We start from the raw sequence: 22,967 nt of genomic DNA on the forward strand, positions 1-22,967 counted from the left end.
TTTTTTTTAAGATGACCTACAGTTTGCATTTACCACAACTGGCCTAACTCCTGTGCTCTAATCATATATATCCGATCCAGGCCCATCTAATGATATTCGGCTTCTTTAAAACCAGCATCACCAACACAGTTGGAACTCTCCCACGGAGAGAGCTTGATATTCAAGAAGGAGCACTATTGCCCCCTGTGGACATTTTAATTACAAAACCGCATGTTCCCCCCTGCTTGGTGTAAATCGATGCAGAACTGGTGAAAGCAGCAGAGAATGTGCTCAAAACCATAAGCAAGGGTGTGATGCAAGAGAGCAACTTTGTTCACCTCAAGCAGCTGTAAATGAGAAGACTATTGTTCGTCCACCTTCAAAGCAACCTTACTTTGTGTCTTAACCCTAAACCTAAAAAAGTAAGAAACACCCTGCCAGGATTGGCTGCCAAATAAATACATCTGAGTAAATCAGCACATAACGCACACATCTACACCACATCTTCTTTTTCCCTGAAAATGCTGCTTTGCGTTGCTGAGTGACTTACGACTACTCCTCACATGTTCTCATGTTGAAACAAGCAAAGCAAACAATGTGAACGCACAACAGAAACTCAGTTGTGAGTGTGAGCAGTCCTTTATTGAGCTTCGAAAAGGCAGATTAGAGAGCTGCTATTGATTACAGTTTCCTGCTCGATGAGACACATGTGAAGGTAAAGAAAAGGATGGCGTGCCTTTTTAAATGAGGTTAACCACCTCCAGGCTTGACAGAACAGAGGAAGATCACTGGAGACAACTAAATATCGACCTGATTGTGCTTCAACAAACCAAGATGACTGACAAGATGATTCATTGACGACACGGTGTCAATAGCTTCATGCATGTCATAAGGCTTAACTCTAAAAGTAAAAACAAAAAAAACACATTCAGCTTGTTTGTTTACAGGTGAATGTGAAGATGAAGAGGAAACAGGATGATTTCATTGCAATTAAGAAGACGGTGAATCCTGAGGGAATCATCAGCATTGAAAAGCTTCTTCTTAATCAGCCTGGTTTTCTTGGCAGGCTGCTGATGAGACTAGAAGAACGTTCTGCAAGAGAGGGAAGAAGAATCAATGAACATCACGTAAGGAAAGAGCAGATCAACCATTAGCAGCTGCGCCAAATCAAGTCAGATAACCTCCCGCAAGAAACTAAGAAATATATGCATTAGGAAGACATGTTTTATACTGTGCTGGTTTCAATCACTGCACATTAAACACAACAGACCAACACACATGCAAGTGAGCTTTAAAAAACACAAAGATAATCAGCTCTTAAACTGCCCTTTCTTTTTTTTTTGACAGGAAATGAAACTGCAAAACCAACTTCTATTTAAACAACCCTGATCAAAGCCTGGGAACATATTCATTTTTCACTGTGGCAGAGGAGAAATCCTCGCTGCAGCGTTACTCAGTGTCACTCAGTGTCTATGTATGTCAGAACATGTAACAGTCCCGAGGAACAACATCAATCAGAACAACTGCGGAGGCCTGGCAGGAGTCCTCGGCTGCTTTTGTGAGCGTCCATGACCTGACGACGCAGGGCAATACCACAGAGGCCACACATGAACGTATGTGTTATATACGGCTGGCTGGGTCAGGATTTGGCAGATATATGGTGGGATGGGTCACTTATCGCATTAGTTGTAAATGTCTTCACTCAAATAGCATGGCTGTATCATAGCAGAGCACACGCTTCAATAAGGAAGCCCCACCCTGAGGCATTTTTCAAATGGTAAAACACAACTGCACACTGTATATGTTACATTCACTGTCACGCTAGCTTTTCATGGATGTGCTGACTCTTTAACAGTAATACATAAATCTGTCAGTCACAAAGGTGAGGGGCAAGAAACACCCAAATTTGCCGTCTTCTGATTGACAGGGAGACTGTCACATGTGCTCAGGGGAAAACACGGGGCCAAGCAAAAACAAATGGCACACCAAACCTCCCCTCAGAGACGTGCAGTGAAGAGGAGGAGGTTTGAAGGTGAAGTGGATTACCAGGACGAGGGTGAGGTGGGAGGAGAGGGAGGGCTAGTGCTGAAGCAGGTAGCCATGTCTGTACAGTGTCGCACTGCCTTCAAACACCTTTCTGTTCAAAGTGGGACTGACTGATGCTGACTTAGGGCTGCGTACACGCGCACACACACACATAGACACACAAGCCACACTGTCACATTGTGTAAACAACTGGGCCACTTTCATTAGACGACGGCCTACATTATCATAAAAATGCTTCACTTGCATTTGAATAATGTGATGCAAAAAATTGATTTGGCCAAGGACACAAATCATGCTTACACTTCATCTTCATATTCTTTCGGGGGGGAAACAGCAATCACAACATCGATCCAGTCCTGAAAGGTAAAAGCAACAGTCACTTTCATATGTCACTGGATTGAATCAATAAAAAACATGAACTCTGGCAGCCGGACTGAATGTGGAAGTAAGAGTGTGACAGCATCAAGCACAAGCAACATATCAGGGCTGATGGAGCCCAACTACAATCAATAAGCCCCGCTGCCAGGGTAAATATATGTATCCTCTATAAAACTAAGTACAGCATTTGATTTTCCTCTGAGTCCTACCCCTCCACTATTCCAGGCTCGAGCGAGAGAGTTTTGTCCCTCAGTCAACGTGGCATCGATCAGGATCTTCCCATTCACTGCCATAAGTTCATCCCCGGATACAATGCCACCTACAGACAGACACATCAGAGACGGTTGACACACAGACAGTAGAAGCCAGATCCAGCTGCAGAGATAAATACAGTCTGCACGAAGAGGCACTCAAATCTCGACGTCAACATGTTGTCCCCCACAGTGATGATGCAGTGTTATAGTGGGGACATAAGCACAGAGAGCTGCATGTATCTTAATGTATGTACTAAGGAAAGTCACCAAGCATGTGTCATTCACAGTTATCCTGATATTGTGCATAATAGCCTGTTCTGAGTCCCTCCCTGTATTTCTCTATTTCACCATAGAGACACCAATGACAGTGTAATAATAAAGTACAAACACAGGCATGTTCTGTACACGCAACAACCGTAATGATTCAATTTGTATTCATGAGGCTTTTCCCTCCACAGATGCAGTAAGACTGACGTTGTGATTATTAAATGTATTTGCTGTGTGAATATATTCTTTGGGATTCTGCTTCAGTGGCTGAACAGAGACTATGTCTCACAAAGTCTAGTCTTAATTGCAAGTTTATGAGCCAAACCAACATAAACAAATGCAGTCTAATAGAACACATCCTGCAGCACCTTACTGAAGTTTGATAAAACTGGTTTAGACGATCATTTCGGAGTATGTAGTTTATGGTGCTATTTGACTTGTACTGCTTTATACTGAGTGGTGTTTCTAATATCTAATTTATTTCTTCAGAACAACCGTTCCAAACAAATTTGTGAACTGTGTATTTTAACGTTTTCGACACATAAAGCAATTTTTCAACATTTTGCTTCTTGTGTGCGGTGTGTCTTTCGTCTACACTCAGTCAATTAATTGTCATTTAACATAGATCCAGAAGTAACAATAATGATTGTTATTAGGACTGTTGGTGTGGCCCATGTTTTGGGAACACCTCAATAAACTCTACAACTGGTGATGTATTGTAATATTACTGTGTTTTTGATAAAGTTTAACAAAAGGGGGAAAAACTGTCATTTGTACGTCTAAAGCTGACAGTCTGGAACTGCTGCGTCTGGACCTACCGGGGCTCTCCAGCCAGCCTGATAATCACACTTAAACGCCATTGTTGTGTCATTCATTTATTCACTATTTCACTGCTGAGCAAATCAGAAATGTGGGGCAACATTCAAAGGTTGGAAACCAGGATAATCAAGAGTTTGCTCGAATACTTGTACTTTAACATGTGGACAGGAAAAGCCGGGGATTAAACCATCAAATCCTGGCTGTTTTATAGAAGAGCATCCAACCACTCACTTTCTATACCAGCTTAGCATCATAAGGCTTCAGCTGAAGCATCCCAGCATGCAATAAAAAAAAAACTGAAAATAAAAAATGTACTGACCGTGCTTATCTGCAGCGCCGCCTTTATACACAGAAGACACCACCAGCTTTCCTAATGGAGAGTCTGCACCTCCCTCCAAAGCAATGTCAAGCTGCCCAACCTTAAGAATAAATGAAACACTCAATGCCAGCCGCCATGTTTATGAAGATCTGAGTTATCTAAAGTGAGGGCAGGAGATGTCAGTCAATACCTTTCTGATTCTCAGCAGCCTCACATCTCGCCCGTCTATCTGGTCTGAGGAGAACTATGAACAAAGAAAGGATTGAAGACAGAAGAAGGGAAAAAAAAGCACAAAACAACACTGCAGCTGTATAATTAAGCAGTGAAACAACAAACAGAGGTGCCAACATAATGGATGGCTGCCTGCCTTCTAAATATGCATATGGCCATGTTCAGTGAAAAAACAAGACCTATCATATATCATGCCTTACAAAGAGAGGAGTGCTGCTCTACAATAGTTTACATCCATAAAGTTATTTGTTCTTTAAGAGAAACGAACTTGAAATCTCTTTTATCTTTGGTGTAAAAGAATTGACAGTAACTGCCATGGGTGTAATGTCACGCACTTGGCAAACGTTAGATGTATTTGCTTTATAGGGCTGTGCTGAACACTATTTTTGAGGCTTCGGAGCTTCATTAATAACCTATGAATGTTGGAGAATCAAGCTTGCACTTTTGTGCATGCAGGGCAGAAATTCTCTTCTGTGCACTTGTATCATGTGTGCAGCTTTTAAGGCTAATAAATGCCACAGAGGAGCTCCACTTCTTACTCTTATCAGTCATTTGCCTTTTTTTTCAGTGAAGCCAATGCAATGTCTCCTTCATCTTCAAAAAACCAAAACAAGAACAACAAAAAACAACCCTGCCACACAGAAGCTTCAGAGCATTCAGGTCAGCCCTATTTGCTATGGTGGTTACTGATCCTCATATAGAAGCACATATACAATGTTTCTAGTTAGTGAGTGCTAAGACCAGTTAGCTGAATGCCACTCTTGAGGTTAAACTGCTAAATATCTGTTGCATGTTCTGCATTGTTGTAGCACGGCCGAGATCAGGCACACAATACCATGGAGTAGGGATCAAAGTCTTCCTCGTATTTCTGAAATCCCTGAAAGAGAATCAACAGGCAGTTTGTTAAAACTGAGCAATATGTCAACAGGAAGTCAACAAATAGGACACAGAATAATGTTTAAGAAATGTGTGGGAATGTCAGCTGTGAAACAAGTCACTGTTTGAGGTGCTGGGCAGATTTCCTTTGACAATCAGTTCTTGGTTAATGGCAGCTTAGCGTAATGCTGCAATAGCATCAGTTATATCAGAACTGGAGAGTTTCTTCTTTGAACTGTGCTGAAGGTTTTTCTGCATTGGAAATTATGTTGACTGGCTTCAGCAAGTCCTGTTACAACATATGGTTCACTGATCTCACTGGTTTAAGTTAGGCCGTGATAGACCAATAGTTCATCCAATCACCTGCCAAGTATTGCTTTTTAAAGCTCCTGTTCTTTTCCAAACAGTTTCTGAGGACAAATCCTGTGTAACAAACCGTCTGCTGTGCCAGTTTGCTTTAATTACAACCTGAATAAATGGAAACCATGGAGACACTCGGAGTCATTGACTGAAAAAGCACAGAGGCTTACCTGCTTTACCCTGTTCACACACACAAAATCACTCCTGATCATTCCTACCAAACACAACAGCTATTTCAATTCAAGGGAGGGAAATAGAGCAAAGCTGTCAGAGAAAAGACATCACATTTATTGAGCCAGAAGGCCACAGAGAGCCATTTCTCTTCCTGCAGAATAAACACACATTCACCTGAGTGTTCCTTTCCTGTGAAAATAAACACATCTGTTTTATTTGTGTGGCTGGAGATGGCAGCTGAGAACAATATAACTGATATGGTATAAAGTATAATAGATACATTAAATCAAATGAGCCTTTCTTTCCTTGTCTAATGTACACTAAACAAAACCATGAAGACAGATTACAACCACCTTGATGCATAAACCTGCTGCAAGGAAAGATCAAAACTAGTAACAGCAGTAAGACCCCAACACATGCATTCCCAAACTGCATGTTCAGAGCACTACTGTGTGCTCCAAATCCATAAAAGCACAGTTACGTATAAGCAACACAACTGGGCCTAAAGGCAGAGATGCAGCCTACAGAGAGAGGAGATAATGAAAAATAAAGGAAGAGCATTCAGTGAGGCTCCAGTCAACCAGAAGGAAACCTGAAGTGTGAGTGCAGAGACACAGAGTGTACAAAGGAGAAAAAGCACTCAGGAGTAATAATAAATGGAGACAGGCGGTGATAGGTGTGGATTACTTGTCGTTTGTTGTTTGATTTGAAAGACGAGTTGAAAGGCACCATCCGTTTCAGCATTTCAGGAGGCTGAAACATAAGACCGAGTATCAGCTTTGAGCAAACATATACGAAACAAACAACCCTCACCCCTGTGCTCGAACTAGTTTCTACATTTTACTGCCCTCCCTGGATGAAAAGTTTGATTGGCCTCTGAACAGTCAGCGACAGTGATTACTGTAGTTGGGTGAGGTTATAAATGTGTTCTGCTGCACCTGTAAACAGTGATCACTGCAGCTCGGTGAGAAGCTGAACCCCTGAAGCATGGTGGAGGTCCAATAGAAAATAAGGTATATCAGGCTTTGGCCACACAGTCAGATTAATTCAGTGTTGGTTTCAGGTTGTTTTTTTCATGGGATTTCTTGATAGTTCGAAAAAATATAGACTATTACTGCCCTTATCTTAATGTTCCTCAGCCTATTTCTCCAGGCTGATGTAACATAGACCGACAGGAATCTTTTGTTAACATCACAGTTCACTGTATTCTGCAGTCCTGAGGGATACACAGCACAAAACAACCCATTCAGCAACAGCTTTCTTTGATGTCAATATTTCCATTGAACTCACGAAATACAACATATAAAACCATTTTTTCCAAAACATCAATAGTCTATAGTACTTGTGTGCTGGAGCAATGAAGACTACTCTGATGATTGGGGCAAAATGTGTGAGCTTCCAGTCAAGGTGCCCTTCAGCAAGGGGTTTCACCTGCAGCTGCAAACGTGCTCACTAACTGGTGGTGGAGGTGTGTGGTTGCACTGTTGTGCTCTCAGGTGTGAATGTGTGACTCCTTTAGCGTGACTCAGAGGGTTGCTGGAAAGCGCTGCTCTAAAGCAAATGCAGTTTGATAATCTGTCGAGTTTCTTTCGAGTGTTTTGACACGCATGAGGAATGGCTGCCCTGTGTGATCTAATAACCACGGACTGGCTTTCTGCGAAACAGCTGGAGAGTCTGGAAGAATCTGCAGGGCTCGAATAAAGAGGCAGAGATTAATCCCTCATCCAGATGATGGCACACTGTGTCAGATGTCGGAATGCTTTAAGACTCTATTAAGATTAATTGAAGTTTTGTGCAGGTGGAGATGAGCGCAGTGTGGTGTGTTTCATACCAGGCCATCAGAACGGAGGGCAGGTCTGTGTGGATCTGGTCGGTGGGTCTGGGACTGGGGCAGCATGACAGGTTTAGACATGACAGGGGCCATCTGACGCCTCTGATTGGGGGGACTAGGAGCTAGTTGCTATTGGGGAAAGACCATGTTTCCAAGCAACAGCTGAGTACAGGTTTGTAGTATAACATGGTGTTCATTGAAAAAGTCATTTCATAGTAAAAGCATCATGTCGTGGTGGGATTGAACAAATTTATAAAGCTTCTAACTTTGATTAAAAAACAGGTTGTTGGCAAAACAAAAACTCACCAAGGGAGAGCTTGAACTGGAAATTCGACTGGCATGGGAGGTATTTCTCATTACCTGAACCACAGTGAAATAAAATGAGTATTTCGCCCCTCTGGCACATACAGAGCACTGCAGAAACATCAGAGCACTACACAGCCAGACTCATTTGAATTCTCCCAGATATCACAGCATGGCTGAGTTTTCAAAGGCATTCAATTCACAGCCCACTGGAAAAAGTGCAAATAAATATCCAAACAAATGTGACCACACACAGTATCATCTCCTTTCACAAGCTCCAACAAGCTGCTTTCTTCCACCACCACACGGCATGCAACACTCCACTCTAACAATGCACACAGCTGCAGGCAGACATCAATAACAACACACTACTGCCTTTCCCTCAGCGAGAAGAAATCTGTCAATCAATGACTGCCCAATTTGATCACGCTAAAACAGTGTATCGCTTTTCGTACATGCATAAAACACCTCAATACATACATGTAAACCTAAGCATGAGAGAGAATCGGCTCGTGCAGCCTTGAAAATGCATCAAATCTGTGAGCGCTCTGCATCATTTTTTTAACTGCTGATGGAAAAAAATGATTCTTTCCATCTACCAGTGGAAAGTATGAAAAAGGAAAAGCCACTGCATCACATCATCCCTCTCACATGAGAATCTAACCTTTGGACTGGAGGGGTGGGACATTTCACTGGTGTTAGACGAGTACAGCCCTCCTCTTGGGAGATAGCCGCCTGCCTCCCACTCGCTCCTGCGCTCTGGAGGACTGGGAGGGTGTTGGAGGTGATGGTGATGATGCTGGCGGTACCCGCTGAGGGTTCCGACACGTTCCTCAGAGTGTTGTGGGGGAGGGGGCGGAGGAGGAGGCGGTGGTGGCGGTGGTGGTGGAGGGGGTGGTGGCGGAGGAGGCCGCGGAGCAGGTTGAGGGGAAGATGGAGGCCATGATGACTGAGGCGGAGGAGGGTAGTGGGAGGAAGGTGGGCGAGGGGGTTGAGGTGGATGAGGGTGGGGCTGTGGGTGAGGCCTGCGCCCCTTGTTGGTTAGGGTCGACGGAGCAGAGGGAGGTTTTCTAGCACTGGGTGGGGAAGGAGGGCGCCGCTGTGGGGACGCTCTAGAGGAAGGAGGAGAATAGTTGGGTATGGTGGGGTTCAGCTTGGGTGAAGGTGGAGGGAGGGGCAGGGGAGGGGGAGGATGGCTAGTGCTGGGCTGGGTGGGGGCCAGTCTCTTCAGAGGGCCCCTCAGGCTCTGATCCACCTCATCCAGGTTAATGTCATCCAGATCAGTGGTGGCCAGGTGGAGGCCGCCAGGGAAACGCTTCACCTTGGGCTCAGAGGCAGGAGAGCGCGGCGGGGAGAGCTTAAAGTCACAACCACAGGGAAAATAAATACCTCATGTTTCTGTTGACCTGTTGACCTGTTTAAGAACTCAGGCAATCATTGGTTTATCTCTAGAGTATCTCTCATGTCTTCTTAACCAGAAATCAAGTTCATCCTGCACTACGTCCAAAGACTGTTTGATCCTGGAGGATTATCAAGTCAATACTGCCAATACTGAAGCAGGCTGAAAATACTGCACAAAGGGAACAACATGCAGAAACTCTCAAAACTAGACAAGCTAATCACTTTTAATCAATTTAAATCTCTTTTAGACAGAGCAGCGTGAAAGTATTTGAACTGATGTTATCTCTCATGTTGCTGAGCAGAAGGAAACATTAGGAGATAAAGCACCAGTTCATTCATTTAGTGAATGGTGAAGACATGAAATCAGACAGAAAGGCTGCCATCCAGACTGGATCATCAGTCAGCCTCGATTTTTCCAGGGAACCTAAATCTAAACGCTGATGGTGTCATTATTCTACAATTACACTGTGAATCGACATTTACTCCATAATGATAAGTTAAAGCAAAAAAGTTGTCTGGTGCCAGTTTAACAACTCATACTGGCTTCTCCCTTGTATGTTCCAACTGATCTCACTTGCTGGAAAATGAACTATATTTAGTGGTATGAGCAGTTGAAAGCTAGCTAAAAACACACTATTGCCTCAGCTCATACCTCATATTAATCATGTATCTTAATATTCACAGTGAAATAAGGACAAAATGGCACATACAGTCATGTAAACCCCACCCATCCTCTTGTTGACTTTCTGAACTTACTGAACGATCCTTTCACTCATTAACCGGCTGTGTGAAGCGTCAGTGTGTTGACAGACATGCAGAGACAGTTGCCGGCTAAACATGGCTAGAAAGAGCTGACTGGGTGCCATCACCATCAATGCTATGCTACAACAAAACATTGCTGGAGAGCTCTAAGTGCAGAGAGGATTAGACAGAGGAGGTCTCACTCTGTACCTCTGGGGATTCATTCTCCACACAGGAGATCTGCTCCAACCGAGTCTGACAGAGTCGCTCCACCCAGTGTTGCACTTTCTCCGACTCCTCTAGGTCTTCTCTCTCCGTCTCTGAAACCTGGTACAGAGCCGAGGCCGTGCAGCCGCAGACGAAGGGAATTAGCCTTATTGATGTGATCGGGTTTAAAACATCCGTCAGTGCATCGCAGGATTAACAACATGGCTGCGTTTAGTTATAAACCACAAACTGACACTTGAAAGCCATATTAATGTTGCCATGAAGTACATCACAAATGTCAAATTGTTAGATCCACAAGTCCACCCCTCAGTTCACTTTGGTGAACCCTTCTATTCATACCTCCTGAACCAGCCGATTGATCTTCAGCTGCTTCTCTCGCTCATACATCTCCTCTTTCTCCTTGGCAAGCTTCAGCTCAAACTCCATCTCCTTCTTGTTTTTCCTCTGCTCCTGCAGTGTGTCTGTGTTGGACACTTTCTTCTTTTTCTTCTTCTTTTCTCCTTTCTGAGGTGTCATCAGTTAGTCAAAATAAAAAAAGCAGGCCACAGACTAATGTGCCACTCCAACCACACAGCATGACATGCATGAATTATTACAGACGCCGCGTTCTGTCTGACTGTTAAAACCACAGCAAACAACTCGAATTTCTGGCAAATTACTTTCAAAGACGGCTCTGATCTTAAATACATAATGCCACTTTGTCATCATGACATAAGAACCAGTTAGAAACCAGACAGACTTTATCCCAGTCTTTCCTTTGTAACCACTCGTGCATCACACTGAACAGCTGACGGTACCTTGCGGATGGACGGCAGCTTCCCCTCATATCGATAAAACCAGCCAAATGCTAAAGATGGAGATGAACACAGGTCACTCTCATAAACATGTTAAATTAAACCCAAAGTCTCAGCTAACTCCCAGCAGTGTATCCATTTTAAAAAAGTAAGAAAATACACTAAAGAGTCACAACACAGCAACCATTGTCCATTTCAGCAAACTCTTTGAAAACCAACTGATGCAAACTGCAATTTAACAGCAGCCAGATTTTGGTTGTTGGTCATTTTTTGGCAGCGTTTAGTAATAAGGACAGTTTTCTGGTTACATTTTGGTTGTCAAAGGAAATCTGTCTGTGCACCAGTTTGCATGAACATCCTCCCACTACAGCTATGACGCTGACAGCTGAGGGTCTAGACTCACTTGTCTCTTGTCTTCCTCCGAAGAGGAGCTGGCTTCATCAGCTTAGAGGAGAGGCCATAAAGAGCAGCACAGCACGCAGAGGTGACAGAAAGAGAGCGGGAGCATGCAGAGAGGAGATTCAGGCACGAGTTACTTCAACAGCTCAAAGTAAATCTGCAGGTTCAGACGTAAACGGAGGATTCATGCATTTCAGATCTTTCAGGTGTCCTTACGAGAACTTTTGGCCTTTTGGGTGGTTTTCTTCTCGGGTGGTGCGGGGGACGTTCTCTTTGGAGTGCAGGGGCTCTTTGGGCTCTTGGGCCTGTCTTTGGCTCCCCAGTCCTCCTCCCACTCTCTGTTGTGCTTCATCTCCACTGCTTCAATACTACAGAGGATGACAGAAAAGTGAGACATAAAACACATTTAATACAAAGCAAAACAATGCTGAATTGTCACTGTATGAACATTAAAAACACCAAATAAGTTACTTCTCCATCTCCTTCCTATAGCGGTCCTCTTCCTCTGCAGTTTTCTGAGAGATCTCCATCTGTCTCCTGTTAAACACATGATGAATGTAAAAAAATAAAACATGCTAGCATACACAGCTATGAATACAGAATATATTACTTTATCCAGTTTATGGCTGCCAAGCCCGGCAACACGATATGCTGTCCTATTAGTCATCCAAAGACACTGCTGGCATCTAAGCTCTGAGAGTGTGTGCTCTGAATCTACAAACGCCTGAGAAGAATGTGAAAGCGACATAAATCTATGTAGTGATGTAACTACAGAGCAATATAAGTGAAGGTCATTGGTTGGGTGGAAGCCTCTGCAGGCTCTGTTTACCGTCTTTGTACCTGATATACAGCATGTAGATGGTAAGGTAAATGAACTTGGTCCAAACTTTCACTCTGCTTCTCACGCGATGCCCTGAATGCATTTGAGCTGTTTGCATTCGGGGTGACAGGAGAGGTTTGGTCCACAGGAAAAGGAAAGAGCCGGGCAAACACAGAATTTGGTGCCGACTGACTGACGATGATGATGATGTTGGAGGATGGATGCAGAGGAAGCTGCCTTAAAATGTCAGTCAACACCTTCACTATGGGGTGACGACTTTCAGTCTTAGATCGACCACATGTTGAGTATTCTCTTAGCTGGTGACTGGATGCGGTTGTTTTTGAGTTCAGCTGTGTGTGACTGATCTGTAAAGACAGCAGCACTCTGACAGTAATCAGAGAGACTGAGCCTTCCAGCTGAAAGTGGATTAAAAAAAGCTGCTGGGCAAACACTGAGCACCACTTGTGGTGAGCTGTATCAAAATGTCAGCCAATTTAATCGATGAAACACTTGTTTATGGTCAGTTTATTCACTTTGTGACCCCAATTCCAGGGTGAGGATGCAGTAATTTGTTGGGCAGCAAGAAGTGAAGCCAGTACTGATGTGTTTTAGGTCAACTAACAAAGACTGGAGGAGGAGGAGGGGGGAGCAACGTAGTGAAGGAGCAGGCTGTGTAACAAGCAGTGATTTGAGGGTTATGCCATGATATCTTTCTGAAGGGAAATAAATCAAATTCTTCACCAAGAAGAGCACAGGCTGCATCCCTTCAGTATAAAACAGACACAACAATATCTGTCTCAAGCACAACAAGACCGCTTTAAGAAGAGGAGAGTATCTGTTTTGTGTTGTCACTCACTGCCTCTCCTTCTCCTGCTGCTCTTTGAGGATTTTATTCGTCTCCAGTGCCACCCTCTTCTGGTGCATCAGCTCCTGCCTGTCCAGCTCCCTGCGGGCCTCCAACGCCAGACGCTCCTCATCTGTCATGAACAGCTCGCTGCCCTGAGAGTGACACCAGTAAGAGACGATAATCAGGGAAAGACATCGTGCACAGCAGGGGTTTGGCTCCGGAGACCGGCAGGCAAGCCCAAACCAGCCTCCCACTCCAGGGAGAGAGAGGTGTGACATCAATTACAACCTGAAAGACACTAATTTACAGAGTGTGAGCTGTATGTACAGATGAGAACAGATTTAAAGAAAAAAAAATGAATGAGTGAAAACTTATATCAGATGCAGAGCACGAAGGTCAGTGAATATGAAAACAATGTGAATCATGTTCTATGACCCTCAATTATCTTTTCTGCCACCATCCAATTCAATAATGAGGAAATGTCTGTTGGGAGAATAAGTTCATCCCTCTAGTAGAGATCCAGAGACTTGGAGAATCTATGTCAAGAAGCATTAAAACTGTTTTGTGGCTCAACATCTCACTAAATTCTGGATTTAATTTCAATGCAGAAAAATGATTTCATACCAATATGGGAGGCACAAGGTGTCTGATAAATATTTACCACAGTTTACTAGTTTTGCTTTGCACTGATCAGTTATCAGACACAAACAGTGGCCACCTGATTTTGGAGCACATCCTTGAATTTGAATAGCCTATCGTGGCGGATATACTGCATAAGCCAAAATGAAGATGAAGACACGCACACACACATTAGACAGGCACCAGCGATAACAGTAAACAAGAGGGGACTGCTTGTCTCAGTCACACAGTCGTCACTGAGTCCTGAAGCAAACAACCTGCCAAATGACTTGACTGATGATTAATGTGGCTCCTGCCGGCAGCTCGGCTGAGGCGCAGGAAAGGTAATGTGATGAAACAAAACAAAACAAAACAAAACAAAACAGGATGATAGGTGAGTCTGTGAGCTGCAGGAATGCAAATGGCAGAACTCAGAAGGTCGTGTTGCTGCATCCATAACACACTGTTTGACTGGTTGAAAGGAAATGAACCAGCTTGTATCTGCATCCCAAGATCTTCCTTAACTACGTTCTGTATTGGTACTGGATGCTGTATAAGTGATGGTTCATTTCTATGACACATAATGCAGTTAGAGTTACTCACAGCTCCTGTCAGAACGGTAACAGTCAGACTCCTGCTGCTCTTCAGGACTCTCACAGCCTGAGAATACAACAAACAGAAACTTCAAACAATGTTTTTAATCTTTAAGATATATCTAATGAATCAGATGAAGGGTAACACATTAACAGTGCTCCATGGCCTTTGTTCTGTGTATTTATCAGGGTGTGAAATTACCAACAGCTCCTTGTAAACACTGCAGGCTTTGTTTCCTCCATCAGCCACTTTGGAAAATTACCAACAGTCCACAGGGGACTTTTTTTCTATTGCAAAACCATTTTGGCTGATTCAAGGCTTATTTGGCTGTGGTTCTGCAGCTCAGTGAGTTAAGCAGAGAACAAACACTGCCAGTGATGATGGGTTACAACGTCACGGTGCTGCAGGTGCTTTGGATAAAAGGACAAAATGCACAAAATTGTAGATGCACGCAACAAGCAAAACGAACCTCTCTGTGGTCCGTGTTGGTGAAATCCACCCCGTTCACCTCGACGATCTGGTCTCCGACCTGCGTTTTGGGACAGGACATAGATGCAGTTCACACAGCAGGCAGGTGTGTGAGCCTCAGAGTTTCACTTGGTCATTTTGAGTCACCTCAAGTCCAACTTCTGCAGAGAGGGAGCCTGGCTTCACGTTACTGATATAGATGCCAGGTTTCTGGGTTGGACCACTGGAGATGCTGATGCCCATGCCCTTGGTACCCACGAGGCTGAGGAAAACCTTCTTCTCCTTGATCTCTTTGCCGCCAATTGACGCCAAGCCTGCAATGCTGCTTTTTTTCTCCTGCAGCACGACACAAAGAAAGAAAGAAAGAATAAAGTCCACACACTGTGATACAACTTTTGGAATTGGAAAATGGCCTGAAGACAAAGGTAAATCTGTCTTTTACCCCTGACTCAGAGACAAACTGGTCCACAAACTGCCACTTCAGAGGTTCATCTGACGAACTGCAGAAATGAATAAAGACTCAGCGATCTCTGCACATCAGTCCCATTTCACCATTCAAACAGCACCATGTCCCCTTACCTTTTCACTGGGATCATCCCCACATCTGCACGGATGGAGAAAAACAAATCAAAGTCATGAATGATGCCGCTGATGTGAAACCATATTCAGTCCATGCACATTAATCACGCTGCTGTTGTTGGAAAAGCAGTCTGTGTTTGACGTACGCCTGACTTTGAGTGAGACAATCTTCTTGGTCTTGATGAGGCTGATGACCTCCTCGTGGATACAGGAGGAGATGGAGTATCCATTGATGCGCACGATCTCATCACCAACCTGTAAGTCAACACAGGACGGGACATTAAGGATGACATCTTCACTTTCAACATATCAACTCAGACCACAGATAAAATTATTGCTACTCTAATACTTAACATCCCTGTCTGTGGAATAAAACAGCCACAATATGATCCATACGTCTGTGTGATCTATGTTTCTGGGTGACACCGGACCATCAGTGACAGACAGGGACAGTCTGGTTAAAAAACATGGTGCTTTACCCCACCTAGTGGACTCTGGTGTTATGACAGCTGAGACACTGAGACAGAAAATCATTAGAACTGACTGACTGAACACACACACAATTGGTGCATTGCCTAATCTCTCATATTAATGAATACATTGATTAATTAAAATATAATATACAAAATACACATGAAACACACTATACTAACAGTAGGTATACAACTATACTTTGTAACTGATTGCAAAAGTATTGGTATCCTTTATTAAATCTAGTACTATAATGACTACACAATAAGTATTCTACATCTAGCTCTTTGGTACTTCAACTAAAAACCACATTTACAAAATAGGGCGAGTCTTCCACTCTTCTATGATATCCAAATCTACAAGCACAGCCTCTATCTATGTCTGGATAAATTTCCAAAACCACAGACTGGGCTGCACCACCCCCTGAAATCTGGCAAATCATCAGTTCATAAAAAGCGCAAAGTGATGCATCTTGCAGCAGACTGTGTTTTTATATCACACGTGAACACAGTGAGGTGTTTGAGATGTACAGACTGTCACGTTTCAGAGTAACGAGTCCCTCGCAGATTGAACGTGTATCAGTATCCACATGTACGTTTAGCGCCTGTATGAAACATCTGTATCCCCTCTGTCCTGCATTATTATGAACTACAATAACCTGGTTATGGGTAACGTCGCTCGCATGCATCCATGCACTGCCTCACTCCCTCTTCCTCTCCTTGCTGGTCTCATGCATTAGTTCTGTGTTGCTGACAGTTGCTGCTGCTAATGAAACAACCATGAATGTCATTCAGCATTTACTACGACCTCATTATAGACCGTAGACTGACTCAGCAGCCATCTCCCAGCGTCCCCATCCAAAACTATTAGAATGTCCAAATACGTTTTGCCTAGCCGAAGCTTCATTATTCCAGCTGTGCATTTATTATGTGCCTTTAAATTGGAAATACTTTACAATCTTACCCTGAAATTACACTTTCATAGTTTGTTAGTTTCAGAAAAAGCATTATTACAATTGTGCTGATGTTACAGATGTAACGACTGCTTCATTAAACTAAAAGTGTCACCTTCCAAAGAGGATTACTGGTACCTGTGAACGCGGACTGTGACATGGAGTCATCGCACTTCTACACTGCTGAACTTTACTATGATCTGCTGGATTTTAAGACGTATCATCAGACGTACCTGAAGGCCAACATTCTCAGCCTGACCGTCTTTGACAATCTGCGATATGTAGAGACCACAGCCAAACTCCAGGCCTCCTCGCACGCTCAGACCCAGGCCATCATGATGTGTCCGATCCAAACGCACCTCTTTCAGCTTCCTGCACAATCAGCAGAGAGAGGAAGACGTACAACAGGATGCAGGAGCCCGGTGAGACAAATGCAGACAGGCATGGGGGTGTTCAGGGATGTGACAGTATAATCACATCTTCTTCATAGGTTGTTTTCATTGTGCGGGCACACGTGTGATACAGAACAGATTAACGCCAGTGGCAGGACATGGATCTATGCTGTACTCACCGTGACCTCTTGGGGGTGAGCAGGTCGTACTCCACCTGGTGCTTGAGCGGGATGAGAGGGCGGATGGCGTCAAACAGGGGCAGGCGCTTCGGCTCATTGATGACCAGCTTCAGGTCCCCAACCAGCACACGCAAATCCATTGACCTGAGAGAGGAGAGTGGGATTATCACAGTTTTACCTTAAATTTTGTACATTTGTACAAATAATGTTATGTAAATGAATTCTACATCAAAAAGGGATTAATATAGGCCAAGGATTGCTCCACCTGTGGACGCTGCACTGCAGAGTTTAAGAGTCCTGACGGTGCTGTTTCAGAGGCTTTTCTGCCCTGATGAGAGAATCATTCTGGAGGGAGCGTTCAATCCTTAGACAAAGTGAGGCTATATAGGCTTAGAGATAATCAATGGCATATTTAGTCTAAAGTACAATTAAAGATAATCACCCTCAGAGGATCTTATCAGCCACAAGACCTCTCTTAAAAGAGTACTCCACCGGTTTAGTGCTGGACCCATTCAGCACTGCACAACTGACGATGGACAGTTTTGAAAAAAGGAACAAAATCGCTGCAGCAGAAACAGACGTACTTTTTTCATTTTTTGAATCCACGTGTCAGAGATGCCGGTGTGTTATGCTAATAGCAGCTAATGCAGCCCCGAGCCGCTAGCCTGATGAGGAGGCTGCAGAGGTCTAAGATCACTTCTGTCTAACTCCACACCCCCAGATTTTCATCCTTTTTCAAACAGACCCAACCCACATTCATTCATTCATTTATTTTTTTTTTTACATATGGTCCCCCTTCTGTTTTAAACAACAGTAAAATTATGTAACTGTGCATTTGTGAATGCTGATGGAAAAAACAACCCATCCATCTTTCTTTCACAATTCAGAAGGAAGACAAAAGGCAGCTAGAACAGCAATTAAAGCAGCATAGTGAGAGCTACAGTTTAAAATCTGTCCACCCGGCCTCCCCCTTCAATTATTCATAGGTGCCATTTCAGCCCTATTTGGACGATGAACATAAAAAGAGCTTTTGTGGACAGCTGGCCAGGCTTGTCGGAGCAGAGTGGAAACTGATCAGAGGCTTAACCAGTGGGGTCACACAGTTCTGCCTCTGTACAAAGATTAATTGAAACCTAGACCCGCAGCCCCCCAGTCCTCCTCCCACACCCCCGGCCCTCTGAGACCAGGCTGTTATCAGAAACTCTGACGGAGCGCACATTTTAAACTGAAGGTGTGTGTGCATCAGAAATGAGAGCTTTTCAGAAGTGAACATGAAAATGCTGAACGTTAGCGAGGAGTTAGCAGAAGCTAAAAAGGCTTTCAGGCGTCAGCTCAGCTGCAGCTAACACAGAACGAGAGAATCAGAAACACGGGAGGCAAACTGGAGCACAAGCAGCCTTTTTATCTTAGATTACTCTGTCTTATCTTTCTTTTGTTTAACATGCAGAAACATTAATAAATGTCACATGTTGTCACATGGCCTTCCCAAATAACACTTTATCAGCTCTGACTCAAAGTTATTTGAGGACACAATAGATCAAAAGACAATTGATTGATTGATTCAATCATTTTTCAAGCAAAAAAAGTCAAACCTCTGCTGGTTCCAGCTTCTTAAATGTAAGGATTTGCTGCTTTTCTTTGTCATTTATGATAGTAAATAAGAGAGTCTCTAGGTTTTGAACTGCTGGTTGGACAAAAGAAGCAATATGAAGATAGCACTTTGGGCTCCTGGAAACTGTGGCGAATATTGTACATTTTTTTAACACTGTACCGACAGTGTTAGGCAGATTAATCATTAGTGCAGCCCTGCTCACAATCAATTAACTTTTATTCCTATAGGAATATAGAGCAAAGCACACACACACACCCCCCACACACAAACACACACTGTATGCACACGAAGCAGTGGCAGGTGGTACTCACTGGTGGTACATGCGGAGGACATCGTACAGGTAATCCTTCTCTGCTTCATTTTCGATCAGCAGCTCCACCTGCAAGAAAGGACAAACATGTGGTGTCATCCTCCCTCTCACTGCTGAACCACCACAGACGTCAGCCCACTGACACACACACACACACACACACACACACACACACACACACACACACTGTACCTCTCCCCTGTGGCCCTGTCAACACCACAGTGGGGTGTCTGTGTGAGTGTGTGTGGGAGTCGTACAAACCTGATGGCGGCTCAGCTGCAGCAGAATGGTTTTCAGGAAACGCTTCGGCCAATCGCTGATATAACACATTTCTGAATAAATCTGCCCCAAACTACGCTACTAAGCTTCAAACCCAACCTGAGTCCTCTTGTTTTTTTTTTTTTTATAGTAGTTAAAACGCAGCTTTGGGGGCGATGAGAGTCCTTGGACTAAAGCAGGTGTGATGCACTGCCCTTCTCTATCCATCAAACCACTGGGAGGGAGTAATGGCAGTACAGCTGAGGAGAGGCTGCAGCAGGAAGGTCAGCAGTGTCACCTTACATCTCACGACACAAACAGGGGTGAACATTCACACCCAACGTTCACGCACACACATGCACGCTTCATCTTAAGCAGTGTGTACTCTCATTCTTACAAACAGCAAAAAACACAAGCACATCCAGACACTTCTGTGTGGTGTTATGTAAAACTCAAGCACAGGTGGATCACCTCAGACTGATTATAGTAAAAATAAACCACGCAGACCCTGCACGAGGGTCGCTGTGAGGGTGTGTGAGACGTGTTTTTATGACTGTCATAAATTTGTGTTGCTAAGGCCAGCAAGACACAGTCAGCCACTCCTGCAGCCTGATCTAACCGCAGACTTTGACACCATAAACCAACAAGACGAGGGATCGCTGCTCAGTCAGATACCCATTTAAAAAGAGTGCTGTCTAATTGAAAGATTGCTTTCACAGAATAAGACCCAATACAACTCTGTCCTGTTACAAAGCACATAGATTGCAGGACATGCAATGAAGCCCCAGAGGACAAAAAAAGGACACATTTTTCAAATAACAACCACTCAACCAGAGAGAGATTGAAAAGAAGAAAGGAAGAAACAAAGCCTGGTTGTGCCACGTTGGCCCCTCAGCCTCTAATTAAACCCATAAACTGTCTCATCATTTCTGCTCAGCTGCTCAGCTGACAGTTATCTAATGCTAAGGTGCCCTTTATGAAGAGCCTGGACATGGAGCCCTGCCCGCCTGCCTGCGGCACAGATGGCTGGGTGACGATCCCGGAGCTGGGTGCAACAGAAGTGCATGTAATTCAACTCGTGGTTTAGCTGCATTTTGTGTAGTTATCTGTTCAAACTACAAACAATGTGTGCCATAAATGGCCACGGCTTCCCCAACGCTCCACGATCCCTGCGTGCTCTGAGGCTGAAAACACCCTGAACATATCATGTTCCCTTCCATTGTCATCTTTCACTCGTGGTTGCCTTTTCAGGCTGTAATGCGCCAACACCACCAACACAACATATGTGCTTCATTCATGGAGCCACGTTTTGTCTTGGACCTCATCTGCATGTTTACCTGAGCCAGGACAGGTGCCAGTCTGGGTCAAATAGGGAAAAGGTGTCCTCCAGTACAGCTGCTTAAAACACACCGTGGCTAAATATATTTAAAAATAGGAAGATCCACTGTAGATCGAAGTTCAACCAAAACAATCCAAGAGAAGCAGCTGTTTCCGGCGACTGAAAACAAATGAATCTATGAGGGACTGCTCCTGTCAAATAAAGTCAGAAACTTCAAATAAGTTAGTGATCCACAAGAGATTGGTTATATTTCGACTCCTAACATACTGTTTCTAAACTTGCTTTAAGAAAAGTATCCTTAGAAAATAATTACTGAATAATTTTAACTGTCCTGTCTGTCTCGTGAGGCTTTCGGTCAGGCCTCCGTCTGCGTAACATCCCACTGGAAGATACACCTGAGCCATGCAGCGACAAGCAGGTAAGAAATGGGCTTTAAATGTTATATCTAACAGCTGTTCAATCAATGTCTGAAGAGGACAATGTTCGTGTCTTACCTTGTGTCTAAATTCCCGAGCAACTTTTCGCTCCATCGCTGTGACAGCAGCAAACTACCGACGTGAGTTCCCAGAGACGGTGAGGACTGGGCCAGGGTCAGCGCGTCAATAGAGGCGTAGTAACATTACAGCATCCGGTCAAGACTTTCAAAGTAAGAAATCGATTAACGAGATTTTAAAACCAGTTTTGGCTATGGATATGACTAAAGTGAACACACACACACACACACACACACACACACACACACACACACACCTATATATATATATATATAGGTGTGTGTTTGTGTGTGTATATATAAAGCTTATCTTACTCTCAAGTTTTCCTGCTACACATTTCAAATTTAGGCCTTTATTTGGTCACTTTTTTTCAAGATGTGAGACACCATAGCTCAGTATAACCAAGGCAAAAAAAGAAGAAAGAAATGAAGAAGAAAAATACGAATAGTGTTTTAATTTGTATTTTTGCTTATCTTTTTTCTTTTCTGTTTTTATTATCCTTGGTTACATGTAGACCTTTATTTTGAAGGGACAAACGTTTACATATTTTCATTATCAAACTTGGCTCAGCCGTAGACAGGTGGTTCGTTGCCCATCATTTCCACAATATAAAAAGCTCAATTTTACCAGCTGCAAGATTAACGTGTGTATTAATAGATCAGTAATTTAAATTCAATAATTCATTCTTCTGAAACGGGCCATTCTGCACAATGAGTACTTTTACTTCTTGTGCTGTAAGTGTATTTTGATGCTAATATTTTGTATTTTTACTGAAGTAAAAGTTTGAATGTAGGACTTTGACTTGAGTATTTCTATACTGTGCTATTGTTACTTTTACTCAAGTGAAAGATCTGAGTACTTCTTCAACCACTGATCTACAGTCTGTTTGCATTCAGATTTTTCTTGTGCCTCTGTGGTTCTAATCACTCACATCACTACTTCAAATTTTCTCAAAGCTCGTACACTAAAATAACTTTCAAATTCACATGCTTATAGTCAGGATCATCCTGAACAGCATTCATCTGAAAATTCCAGCAAACCTCTTAAAGAAGAAAGAAAAAGAAAGAAAGAAAGAAAGAAAGAAAGAAAGAAAGAAAGAAAGAAAGAAAAAGACCATTAATAAATGAGGGAAGTATGAGTGTAGAATGCAATTTGAGCTAACTGACCCTTTATTTTCCAAACGTTGTACTGTTAATATTGTAGTCTTTCCATTGTGATCGTATAGTGATATAATCTTAATACATAAAAACTAAAATAATAAAATCACTCTGTATCATTTCTAATATAAATAACACTAAAAAAAAAAAAAAGATGCGTCATATACAACAACATGCAGTAAAAGGCCATAGTTTTGTTTATAAGGGAATATTTAGAATTAGTTCTCTGCTACCACTTTCAGGGATGTCACACTATCAGCAGGTAAACCGGTTCACTCAACACGCATGAACTGCCTTTAGATGAGTCGGTGAGCGCCGCCAAGTGCTGAAAATGAGTTCCTGCATGGCTCTTTGTGTACTTTTCCTCTGATACCACGAGAGGGCAGTATTTCATTTAGTAACTACTAAATCCAGCCGGAGAGAACAAAACAGCGTGTCAGTGATCTGGCACATTATTAACACAAAACCCCTTAGTAC

At 43.3% G+C, this 22,967-nt stretch overlaps 1 protein-coding gene across 1 annotated transcript; it reads right to left on the reverse strand.

Moving 5' to 3' along the window:
* Positions 1–595: 595 nt before the first annotated feature.
* ush1c (Usher syndrome 1C) lies at positions 596–21,443 on the reverse strand. Its single transcript, XM_076733178.1, has 20 exons — positions 21,334–21,443; positions 19,244–19,311; positions 17,321–17,464; positions 16,983–17,121; positions 15,473–15,581; positions 15,327–15,351; positions 15,190–15,247; positions 14,895–15,083; positions 14,749–14,808; positions 14,289–14,345; positions 13,077–13,219; positions 11,872–11,937; positions 11,617–11,768; positions 11,405–11,445; positions 5,129–5,170; positions 4,253–4,306; positions 4,063–4,162; positions 2,613–2,722; positions 2,326–2,381; positions 596–1,071 (listed from the first exon to the last, which is right to left on the reverse strand). Exons 1-20 carry the CDS (start codon positions 21,367–21,369, stop codon positions 1,059–1,061), a joined length of 1,662 nt encoding a protein of 553 aa, XP_076589293.1. The 5' UTR covers positions 21,370–21,443; the 3' UTR covers positions 596–1,058.
* Positions 21,444–22,967: the final 1,524 nt, after the last annotated feature.

This window comes from Chaetodon auriga, chromosome 6 (genome assembly GCF_051107435.1).
Source record: "Chaetodon auriga isolate fChaAug3 chromosome 6, fChaAug3.hap1, whole genome shotgun sequence".
Taxonomy (NCBI): Eukaryota; Metazoa; Chordata; class Actinopteri; order Chaetodontiformes; family Chaetodontidae; genus Chaetodon; species Chaetodon auriga.

Excerpts from the sequence above, each read along its gene's own strand:
- ush1c (XM_076733178.1), bottom strand. The coding sequence starts at position 21,369 with ATGGAGCGAAAAGTTGCTCGGGAATTTAGACACAAG. Across the intron at positions 17,122-17,320 it reads CTCACCCCCAAGAGGTCACG|GAAGCTGAAAGAGGTGCGTT; the intron begins GTGAGTACAGCA and ends CTGATTGTGCAG. Across the intron at positions 15,582-16,982 it reads CTGAGAATGTTGGCCTTCAG|GTTGGTGATGAGATCGTGCG; the intron begins GTACGTCTGATG and ends GTTGACTTACAG.